The sequence below is a fragment of the Papaver somniferum genome, unplaced genomic scaffold (genome assembly GCF_003573695.1).
Source record: "Papaver somniferum cultivar HN1 unplaced genomic scaffold, ASM357369v1 unplaced-scaffold_123, whole genome shotgun sequence".
Classification (NCBI taxonomy): domain Eukaryota; kingdom Viridiplantae; phylum Streptophyta; class Magnoliopsida; order Ranunculales; family Papaveraceae; genus Papaver; species Papaver somniferum.
This window is the reverse complement of record NW_020621381.1, coordinates 4494803-4506532: the sequence shown is the minus strand read 5'-3', so window position 1 is coordinate 4506532 and position 11730 is coordinate 4494803. Positions and strand designations below refer to the sequence as shown.

General features: G+C 37.3%; 2 protein-coding genes and 1 long non-coding RNA gene across 5 annotated transcripts; 1 reads left to right on the top strand and 2 right to left on the bottom strand.

Annotated features, from left to right (window-relative positions):
• Window positions 1-383: 383 nt before the first annotated feature.
• LOC113331027 (pentatricopeptide repeat-containing protein At5g48730, chloroplastic-like) lies at window positions 384-3147 on the bottom strand. 2 transcript variants are annotated; one of them, XM_026577803.1, is made up of 4 exons: window positions 2278-3147; window positions 1700-1940; window positions 1534-1600; window positions 384-1228 (listed from the first exon to the last, which is right to left on the bottom strand). In XM_026577803.1, the coding sequence occupies exons 1-4, from the start codon at window positions 2701-2703 to the stop codon at window positions 496-498; spliced, it is 1467 nt and encodes a 488-aa protein (XP_026433588.1). In that variant the 5' UTR covers window positions 2704-3147; the 3' UTR covers window positions 384-495. The 2 variants fall into 2 exon arrangements, with proteins under 2 accessions (XP_026433588.1, XP_026433587.1); XM_026577802.1 differs by having other exon boundaries at window positions 1534-1940; window positions 2278-3146.
• Window positions 3148-4011: 864 nt separating this feature from the next.
• On the top strand, window positions 4012-5842 carry LOC113331028. Of its 2 annotated transcripts, none has more exons than XR_003350637.1 (4): window positions 4012-4188; window positions 4714-4825; window positions 5172-5226; window positions 5432-5842. It is a non-coding gene; the product is annotated as an uncharacterized LOC113331028 (long non-coding RNA). The 2 variants fall into 2 exon arrangements; XR_003350636.1 differs by lacking the exon at window positions 4012-4188 and adding an exon at window positions 4201-4446.
• A 595-nt stretch (window positions 5843-6437) lies between these two features.
• On the bottom strand, window positions 6438-7035 carry LOC113331052 (uncharacterized mitochondrial protein AtMg00810-like). The gene is made up of 2 exons (XM_026577837.1): window positions 6667-7035; window positions 6438-6482 (listed from the first exon to the last, which is right to left on the bottom strand). The coding sequence occupies exons 1-2, from the start codon at window positions 7033-7035 to the stop codon at window positions 6438-6440; spliced, it is 414 nt and encodes a 137-aa protein (XP_026433622.1).
• Between the last annotated feature and the right edge of the window lie 4695 nt (window positions 7036-11730).

The following is an 11730-nucleotide window of genomic DNA, read 5'->3' as shown; positions in this document are numbered from 1 at the left end:
GGAGTCAGTTTTTGCACACCCTTGTTTTTAACTGCCTTCGCCACACTAAGATATATATGTTATGAAAAAAGAAAGTTATAGAAATTTTTTGAAAGCACTGAAGTCGGTGCTTACTATGAGTCAGAGAGTTTTCCTTTGTTGTAGAAGTAAAACAATGAGAGTGAATAGAAAAAGATAGTTTATGAGATAATACCTGATCATTCTGTCATCCTTGGTTCCTTAGATGCTGAGGAATAAGATTGTCCCAGATCTTTTTAACAAACAAAATATTTGTTATGCTAGTTTCACAGATCTTTTAGAAAGTTTTCCAAGGACATAAAATTTACAAATTTTCAGTCTCTAGATATGTCAATTCTGAATTTTCTTATATTGATTGACGTAAGGGCATAAATAAATTACTAAAAATTACTGCCTTAAAAATTGTGTAAATAGGATTTTTCTTTTTTCCTGCAATGGAGGGAGTACAATACATTATACACTTTTAAATTACATATGTTAATGAAAATGAGGCTCGTCGATCTGTGATAGTTTACTGTCACGTCTATTCACATATTGTCTGCCGATGATATCTCGAAGCTCTTTCGCACGACTACTTACACCGTTACTGGTATAAGCTTTGATCATGGTGCTGTATGTAACTTTACCAGGTTTGCAGCCACTCTTTTCCATCATTTCCAACACATGTCTCATCTCAGCTAAACAGCCTAACCTTCCATAGGCATCAACCAAACAGTTAAAAAACACAGTATCCAGCAATATATCTGAGTTCTCAATGAACCTTAAAACACCTTCAATCTTTTCCTTCGCTCCTGCTCTTCCGTATGATCTAACAAGTGAGCAGAGCGTGACACAGTTCGGTTTAATCCGTTCAGATCTCATTAGCCTGAACAAGTATTCCATCTGTTTTAGGTCTCCAGCTCTCCCAAATGCGTCTATTACCACATTGTAGGTTACAATTGTCCACGAGAAGTAGTATTTTTGCATATACTCCATCACTGCACTCATCTTTTCATAACTACCAGCCTTTCCATATGAATCCAGGAGTATGTTGAAAGTTTTAATGCTGGGACGGATACCTGCGCTCTGGAACTTCTCATAGCATCTCTCCATTGTCTCAATCTGCCCACTACCACCAAAAGCTCTAAGAGTCGAGTTCATGGTCCAAACATCAGGTTGACACTCTTGCTCCAGAAGCATTTCCATGAGTGTAGATTCCATCTCTCCAAACCTATCAGAACATAACGAAATATAAATTTCATATGCTGAGGTAATTTTCCCTGCATCTTACCTAGCTCAGTTATATATATAATAGAATGTGTTTATCATTAAAGTCATACAAAATTACACTTGCAACAAAATCATCTTTTGTTCTTGTAGGTTTCAGTTCAGTCTGGTCTGAAAGATTGCATAGCTGAAAATGTGTTTCAAGGTTTTTCACTATCCTCGTTTTCAAACCAATCCAGATCATAAAGACATGAACATAAGGAACTCTATCAATTACGAGGAAACTTGAATACAGAAATCGATCAATACCTGCCTGCTTTCCCATAGGCATCGATGAGGGTGTTGTATGTGATGGTATTGGGCTTGACACCTTGTTCTGCCATGTCAGAGAGCAGAGTTTGCACATGGTCAAAAGCAAAGACTTGCAGACAAGATTTTATGAGAATGGAGTAAGTGAAAACGTCGGGCTTACAACCAGGTGTAACCTTCATTTGTTCGAGGTGAGAAAAGGCTTGATCCAAGAGGCCAGTCCTACTGTAGGCTGAAACTAGTGCCGTGTATGACTCATGATTCGCCATACAACCTTCATCAATCATAGACTGAAAAAGCTCTTGGGCCTTGTCGGGTTGCTTGCATTTACCAAGCATGACTATGAGCTTTATGTATATACCAGGATTAGGGCGGTACCATAGCTGCTCTTGCAGTAGCTCAAATACCTAGAATACAAAATACCAAGAGATTACATATAAAAGAGGAAGCCGCAAGTAATTAGATCCAGGGTATAGAAAAAACATGGTTAACGGAAAACATTATACAAAACTAATGCTTGTAAATAGTATGTTCTTTAAGATGTGAATATCAATTTAACATCACATCTGCAGTGTATGCCCATATAAGATGTGACAAACATAAAGGAAGTAACATCTAACTCCGATTCTTAAACGCTCCCAATTCAAACTCGCAGAGCTAAAATCCATTTCAAGATAAATTTTAGCCTTAATTCTAACAGTTGATGTGCAACAAAACACAAAAAAGAAAAGAAGAAAAAAAAACCTTGAGGGCAGATTCCCAACGCAAGGCAGAGATTCTTTCATGAAGAGCTTCAAGAAGAGTTCTAGGTAAGAGTTTCTTAGAATTGGTGGGACCTTTTTTCTTTTCAATTATAGCTTTAGTTGCTTCTCTTCTCAGTATTACAGATATAGCTTTTTTAGAAGCTATCTTATTATTCACTTCTTCTTTTCTTTCTCTAGATTCTCTCTCTAGATTCTCTCTATCTCTATCTCTTTCCCCTCTCACATTTCTGCTGTTTTTTTCTGTACAAGTAGTAGTAATGGATGTTAAAGAAGAATATGGGTCATTTTGATTTGAAATGGGTCGGGATTGGATAAATTTTGGTTTCATATATGGGGGTCTTTCACGATGATGATGATATGCAGAAGAAATTGAACTTCCACTGAAACAAGAAGAAGAAGAAGCCATGATTCAGATATGTTCCTCCTTTCTTCTTCTACTTGTTATCATCGGAAAGTTGTTAAGGAGCACTTGTGTCTGGATATGGGACGGGTTATGTGCAGATAATGATGGGCCGTTCATGGGCCTCCACTCGATAATCAAGTTTCAACCCCAACGGGTTGGTTTGTCCTGACTTTTAAAGTGAAGAAAGTGGATGGAACTAGGGTTTTAGATTTGATTCATCCATTTCTTCTCCCTTTCCTTCAATGGCTCTGCAACTAAGATCAAGATTTCCATCCAAAACCCTAATCTAATCAAGTTATTCTCATCGGAGTCTAATAATAATGGTGACAAGGTTCCATCATCTTCCTCTCTTTTCAGCGATGTCAAAGAAAGTCTATAACAAAAAACCTCTCTGAATTTCGTCGTAGATCTTCTGTTCCTCCTCAACCAACGACTTCATTTCAAGACCTTTACAAGAGAAACGTCCCTGAGAAAACTGATGAAAATAAACAGGGGAATGTTTCGATTAATTCAATTCGTGAAAGCTTAAGAAATATTCGGAAAATCAATGACAAACCAAATGCTCGACCTAATAATAGTAATAATAACAGATTAGGTGGAATTGATACTAATTCCTTTAAATCATTCAGTGAAGCGGGGCAGTGATCAAGAGACTAATCCATCTAATGGAGCATTAGGAGGAGGATCGGACCAGTGATATTTTTGGTGGTAAGGAAATCAAGGAAAAATCAGAAGCTGAGATGGAAGCAATGAAAACTGAGTTTTTGAATCCATACTCTCATGAAGAGTTAGGTCGAAAACTTCGACAGCTTAGACCAGATGAGACTACTAAGAGTTCACAGTACATGGATTGAATGAGAGGCTTAAGAAATTGAGAGTAATGGAAGAAAAAGTTGTTGATAAGGTTGGAGGGTTGCCACTTGAGAGTCTTAAAGAGAGTTTATTGAAATTGAAGCTTGATTCTGATGACAAATCTAGGATGCAGAGTAAGCCTCTGTATATATGAGATTACACAGTCGTTAAGGTTTTCCAATTAACGGATTGTTTTGGTTATTAACATCTTTCTTTTCTTTTAATAGTGCATAATATTTCTATCTTTGGTGGATATGGGACCCGCAAAGGAGCTTTTAGTTGAAAAGGCAAGTAATTGTTTTTCATTTATGCTATATTGTATATTCAGTAGATAAGATTTTGTGCGTACATGGTTGGTTTTGTGGAAGTGCGAAGAATCCATTGGTAACTCGTGAAATATCTTGGGTGGTAACTGCTTTCAGAAAGCTAGACTTTGACTTCTATTTGTAGCTGTGTTTGGTACGTTCTCACAGAATGAAAGAATTGGGTACTGTTCAGTAGTATCGAATTCTATGTAGGTTAGGCTTTCACAGAATCAAAGAATGTACAATTCAGTACCTATGGAAAAGAATGCATCCTCAGTCTCTTTCATTTTATATAAAAGATTTGTCAAGAATCACCCGATTAACTAGTACGGTGAGTCAAGCAAGCAGAGAGAAACTTTCATAATGCACTTCGTTGTTATTGATTTTTAGCTCATGAAGTTTTTCTTCAAACAATTTGTGTGATGATGGAGATATGTTGACTTTGTAATAGAGATTCTAAGAGTGAATCTGTCAGCAAATGGTCTTAATTAACGTACTGATAAGAGTTCTGTTGACATAATAAACACACAAGCGTCTGACACAGGCATAAAACATCAAAAGACACCAGTTAACAATCTTCAGACAAGAGGTAAGTTATTACCTGAGTAGGACTCAAAGTCTCCAAGTAAATAAATCTACTAATTACTCCTACTTGACATGGTTAAAATATCGTCTTCCAACAGACAGTTGTCTGCTTTTCATGTCTTCAGAATGTGATTGTAATATTCAAATGGTGGGTTACAGTTACTTTAGAAGTTATGTGCATGCTTGAGCTCGTAATATTGAATTACTTTGGTTTATTCTCCATTTTAGATTAGATTACCTGAATCCACAACCTTTTGGTGTATGAATGCAGTATTTCCATCCAGATAACATGTCTTCAGAAGAGTAGATAAAGTTGGAGCTCAAGAAAGTTCGGGACGAGTTTAAAATATCAGAGTCGGACTGTGGATCTTCCCGTGTTCAAGGTAATATTCTCTGTCTTTATCTCTTGACTCTTCTAATTCTGCATATATCTTCATATATAGTAGTGATTCTGAAGTCCTAGAAACTGTAATGATTTTCTGAAATTTTGGTCAACGACAAATGATAGGTAGAGTAAGTTTAGGTACATGTTTTTCTTGTTGTTCATGCTAAGTAAAAAGTTAAACTTAGATTTATGCTGTTCTGTGAAGCAAGTTTCTGGAAATGCATTTGTCGGACTTCCTTGAAGTATTTGTTTGTACCAGAAGTCTGTAAATACAGTTATTCTTGAAGCTTTGTTAACCTACTTATTAATTTATAAATTATGGATTGTTTCTCAATGTGGTGCAGTTTGCTCAACTGACAACAAAAATCAAGCATCTATCATCTGTTTTACATAAAAAAGGTAACTTTCTGTTTAGGTCTATATTTACGTTTTTCCATGGATGTGTCGTTCCTTCATTATTCTATTCCTCTTGGCAATATAGATGATCTCAGCACGCGTCAACTTCATTTCATACTCTATTTTTCACTGTACTGCTGGTTTTCAATTCAAAAACCTGATGTAGCAGAAATGTAATACAAGGTATTTTACGCTGTCTAATATGTAGGATAAGCATTCTAGAAAGGGGCTGGTAGCAATGGTGCAAAGGAGGGAGAAGATTCTTAGATATCTCCGAAGAACAGACTGGGATTCGTATTGCCAAGTTCTCTCACAACTTGGGCTGAGGGACAACCCAAGTTCTACAAACACTAAGCCTCAAATCTTTTTCTCTTTACTTCACCTTTTTATGTGCTGACAATTTTTCTTGATTTTTTACTTGTGTTACATTCTTTGGTTATTTTTACGACTCACTGTTATCTAAACAGTGATATATTATGTAACTGGGTCTAGAAATGAGATTTTTGTGGTTATAACAAGCACCATTCTTTAGTGGAAATGCTCAGTCTTTAGTAATGTGAAATGTTTAGACTTAGTAGCACTGTATCTATAGCGGGATCCTACATCGACAGTTCTTAGAATCCCCTTCTCAAGTTCTTTTGAAAACAAAGAAATGTCATTTCTCTATTCAATTTTCTCAACATCGACGGAAGGTTTTTATTTTTAGGGATTTTGAACCATGTTTTCGTTATAGATGGAACAGACATGTTCTGGAGTTGGTTACTGCAATTAGGGTATTTCTTGATTGTTTATTTTGGATTTCATAGAAGCCACCAGTGCGAAGGAACCAAAACAAATGAGAAGAATGGTGGTACTGTAAGATATGATTTATGCTGGTCAAGTTAAGGTTCTTTCAGTTTCATCCCAGTCTTTTCATTTCGTTGTTAACATAATAAGAAGTGCAAATGGAACTTTAGAATCTGAAGGAAGTGAGTTAATAAGAAGTGCAAATGGAACTTTAGAATCTGAAGGAACTGAGTTGTATTGAATTATTGCAGTTAAATGTTACAGTGAACTAAAGAAAAGTATTTAGAGGAGACAACCGATAAATACAGAGAGAAGATAAAGACAGGTAACAATGAGCTGTCATTGGTACATATGGACATATATTATTGGTTGAGCATTGGTACACATGGACACATAGTATTGGTTGGATCATAATCAGCTACTTGCTCTTACAGCCCCCCAAACTGAGCAGTCTTGTAATGCATCAGTTTGCCCTGTAACGTGAAGAACAGTTGCTTACTGAGCCCTATAGTAAATAGATCAACAATTTGATCCAAAAGTATGAATATACTTAACAGAGATAAAACCAATCATGACTAAGCTTCTGACATAGTGATAATCTACTTCAATATGCTTGGTGCGAGCATGGTAGATAAGATTTGAAACTAGGCTACTTACACCCGTATTGTCACAGTACATGAGACAAGGGGTAGTAAGAGGAAAACCTAGTTCATCCGGAATATAAGAAATCCATCTAACTTCAGAGGCAGCAACTGCTAATGTTTTATATTCAGCTTCAGTGGAGGAATGAGCGACAGTAGGTTGTTTCTTGGAAGACCAAGAAACAAGATTATCTCCAAGAAAGACACAATAGCCAGTAGTGGTGGATCTTCTTGAATCTGGACAGCCAGCCCAGTCACTATTACTATATGCAGTAATAGTAGTACAATTTTCTCCATTGAGTGTAATACCAGATCCTAGAGAGCCTTTAATATACCTTAAAATTCTTTTAGCAAGTTGCAGATGAAGATCAGTTGGTTGATGCATGAATTAAGAAACATAGTTAACTGCATAACTAATGTCTGGCCTTGTAAATGTCAAGTATTGAAGACCACCAACTAAATTTCTATAAGTAGAAGCATCTTTTAAGACAGTACCATCAGAAATAGATGCTCTTTGACCTTGTGCAATTGGTGTTTTGCATGGCTTGCATTCTAACATATCAAACTTCTTTAATAACTCCAGAGAATACTTATTTTGAGTAAGAAGTATTGAATTGGTGCTGGAAGTAAAAAGAGCTTCTATACCCAGAAAATAAGAAAGTGATCCCAAGTCTTTCATTGCAATAGCAGTACTTAAAGACTTAATGAATGTGGATAAAGTATCATCTGCCAACCAAAATGATATCATCAACATAGACTAAAAGAATCATCTTGACACCAGATTGACTATTATAAAGCGTGATCCTTGAGAGAATAAGAATTTGCTGAATTTATCAAACCATGCCCTAGGGGCTTGTTTTAAGCCATATAAGGACTTTTGAAGTTTACAAACATAAGAAGGATTCTCTTTGGAAAAAAACCCAGGAGGTTGCATCATATAAACATCTTTTTTTCAAATCTCCATGTAGAAAAGCATTGGACACATCCAATTTCCTTATTGACCAGTGCTGATTTAAAGCAAGACTTAAAACACATCTTATAGTCGTTGGCTTAACCATTAGACTAAAAGTCTCCTCATAGTCTACACCATCAATTTGATTGTAACCCTGAGCCACTAATCTTGCTTTATGTCTCTCTAGAGTGCCATCTGCCTTAAGTTTGGTTTCGTATACCCATTGAAAACCTAGTAAATTCATTCCATGAACATATGGTACCTCTCTCCAAGTGTCATTACTATGAAGAGCTTCATATTCATTTTTCATTGCTAGTACCCACTTTGGTCTTTTAACAGCTTGTTTGAAAAATTTTGGTACATCAAGAGATTCTAATATAGCAGTGTAAGCTACTGGGATATGATGTTTAATATGAGAATTAGCTATGAAATCTGAGCCTATGGGTTTAGATTTTGAAATGCCAGACTTTGATCTAGTATGAATGACATTTTTTGTGTTTCCATAACAAATTAACACACATAACGAGGATAATTGAGACATTTGATTCAAAGAATCAACCTTAAGAAGAGATTTAGAAAGAAGAAGCTAAAACTAAACCATTTTCATTAACTTTCTTGAGAAGCCGCAACTGTTCTCTTACACAATTAATACCCTAATCCACTCAGAAACGAAATACAAGGACGAACCGATTATTGACACCTGTCGGCATCCCAACGTCTAAGAGGTTGTCCACTCATTCACTATTATTAGCACACCCTAGTTATGTACTAGAGACACCCACCCCTCAGAGTAACCTAGTAATGACTTAGACACGTGACAATACCCCTCCCATGAAACAATCCTTGTCCTCAAGGATTAAAAACTGGAAAGTGTGCTGAGATATTGGATGAGTCTTCCCATGTAGCCTCCTCTGCAGGTTGGACCACTAGGTAAGGAGTTGTGGAACAGAATGGTTACCTCTGACCAACAATATGGAGTCCAAAACTGAAATGAGAGTGACAATGACATGTCCTTCATGATCAACAACTGAAAGTGTAAGGGAAGGAGTGTGAGAGACACCAGTCTTCTTCTTTAACTGTGAGACAGGAAACACTGGGTGAATTCTGGATTCAGAAGGAAGTTGTAACTTGTAATCTAGAGTACCAATCTTCTGAATGACAGGGAAGGGACCATAGTACTTGGCTGAGAGCTTGAAGTTGCTTCTTAGGGATACTGAGACTTGTCTGTAGGGATGCAGTTTTAGGTACACCAGATCACCAACTTCAAAAGCTCTGTCAGTTCTTTTGGCATTAGCAAAGTGTTTCATCCTTTCCTGAGCTTTTGTCAGTGTGTATTTGAGAAATAGTAGAATGCCCTCTCTTTGTTTCATATATTTCTCCACTGAGTCCACTGAAGTAGTAACAAAAGGTGGAAAGGCTAAATGTGGAGCTTCATAACCATATAGGGCTTTAAAAGGAAACATCTTAAGGATGGTGTGGAAACTGGTGTTGTACCACCATTCAGCTAAATCCAACCGATGCATCCAATTCTTAGGCTGATGACTAGTCATGCATCTTAGGTAATTTTCCAGACCATCTGTCTGAGGGTGATAAGCAGTGCTAAGTTTGAGAGAAGTACCTAAATTCTTGAATGTCATTCCAGAAGTTGCTGGTGAACACCTTGTCCATGTCTGACACAATAGAAGCAGGTAGCCCATGTAATTTAAAGATGTGATGCATAAAGGCTTTGGCCACTGAGGAAGCTGTTTATGGGTGTTGTAGAGGAATAAAATGATTGTATTTTGTGAATCTGTCTACCACCACTAAAATAACATCTTTTCTGTCATTATTAGGCAAGCCTTCAATAAAGTCCATGCTAATGTGTTGCCAAGCATGATCTGGAACTGGTAAGGGTTGAAGCAAACCAGCTGGCAATGTGTGTTCTCCCTTATGCCTTTGATAAACGTCACAAGAAGACACTAGAGAAAAATCTTCAGCTTTCATGCCAGGCCAAAAGAAATGGGTTTTTCTCTCATAGATGCCAGAATGTCCACCTACTGCAGAAGCATGAGTGGCCAAGAGAATAGACTGCCTGACATTGTTATAAGTGCCAATATAAAGTCTGTTCTTGTATCTCAAAACCTCATCCTGATAAGTGTATGGAGAAGTGGAGGTTGGAGCCAAAAGTAGTGGAGAGATAAGCTGTTGCACCTTCTGATCTTGGGCATAGCTGGAAAGTACTTCTTGTTTCCAGAGTGGCTGAGAAAGTCTAATTCTGCAACATAAGATGTCACTGTGATATCTTCTGGAGAGAGCATCTTCCACCTTGTTCTCCACTCCTTTTTTATACTGAATATCATAGTTATATCCCATTAGCTTCATAAGCCATTTTTGTTGTATACCAGTAGTTATTTTCTGTTGTAGAAAATACTTGATGTTATCTTGGTCAGTCTTGATAGTGAAGTGATGGCCCAACAAGTAGTGCCTCCATTTGGTCACAACAAACCCTACAACTATAAGTTTCTTTTCATAAGTAGAGAGTACAAGTGTTCTATGCCCAAGTGGCTTGCTGAAGAAAGAAATTGGCCTGCCCTCTTGCATCAAAACTGCTCCAATACCAGTAGCACAAGAATCAGTTTCCAGAACAAATGGCTTTGAAAAATCTGGCAGAGCAAGGACTGGAGTAGTATTCATAGCTAGCTTGAGAGAGTCGAAAGCTTCAGTAGCAGCTGGAGTCCAAGTGAAAGCATTCTTATTAAGTAGTTCAGTGAGAGGCTTGCTAATCACTCCATAGTTCCTGAAAATTTTTATGTAATGGCCAGTGAGGCCTAAAAATCCCCTGAGCTCTTTGATATTGGTAGGTGTAGGCCAGCTAATCATAGCAAAAATCTTAGCAGGTTCAGCTACCACACCATGAGAAGTAATGATATGGCCTAAGTACTCCAGTTCAGGTTGTGCAAAACAACATTTTGACAATTTGGCATAAAGCTGATGTTGTCTCAATAAGGAAAGTGTGATATATAGATGTTTTGCATGAGTTTCCATGTCAGGACTATATACTAGAATGTCATCAACGAATACAGAGATGAATTTTCTCAAATATGGTTGAAAAATGTCATTCATCAAAGCTTGAAATGTTGCAGGTGCATTAGTGAGACCAAAGGGCATAACTGTGAATTCATAATGGCCATGATGGGTTTTAAAAGCTCTTTTGTAGATATCTGCCAGCGTGACTCTAATTTGGTGATATCATGATCTCAAGTCAATTCTAGTAAACACACAAGAGCCAAAATCTCATCAATAACAGGTATAGGGAACTTATCTTTAATTGTGATGATGTTTAGTTGCCTGTAATCCACACAGATCTCCAGCTATTGTCCTTTTTCTTCACCAGAAGTATTGGAGAGGCAAATGGGCTATGATTTGGCTGAATGACTCCACTTTGTAACATTTCTTGGAACAATTGCTCAACTACTCCCTTTTGAATATAAGGACATTTATAGGGCCTTTGCTTAACTGGAGTGGACTTGTGAATGAGGGGAATGGAGTGATCCAAGGACCTTTGTGGTGGAAGTGAAGTAGGCTCATAGAAAACATCTTGAAATTATTGCAAAATGTCAGATATAACTGGTGGTGGAGGATCTTGGGGAGGAGTAGGGGTAACAGAAAACAGTTGACCCATGATACCATGAGAGTTCTTCTTAAGGAACTCTTACAACCCTGATGAATCAATCATCTAAAGAGAAGGGGTTGCATGGGTACCCACTAAGGTGATCTTTTCCCCATGATGTTTAAAAGAGATACTCAAGGTAGAAAAGTTGAGAAGATGTCTCCTAACTTCTTAAGCCAATCAGCTCCAAGAACAACATCACAACCTCCCAATGGAAGTAGCCTTAAGTCCCCAATAAAATCATGACTTTGCATTTTCCAGTGAATGCCAGCACAAATGCCAGAGCTGAATGTCTTGTCTCCATTTGCCACAATGACTAACAATTTGGCAGTAGGCTGAATAAGACATCCCAATGATTTGGAAAAATCACAATCGATGAAGCTGTATGTACTGCATGTATCAATCAGTATTGAGATGGTTTGGTTTTTAATAGAACCTGGAATTCTGATTGTTTCTCCAGTAGCATGGCCAGTAAGGGC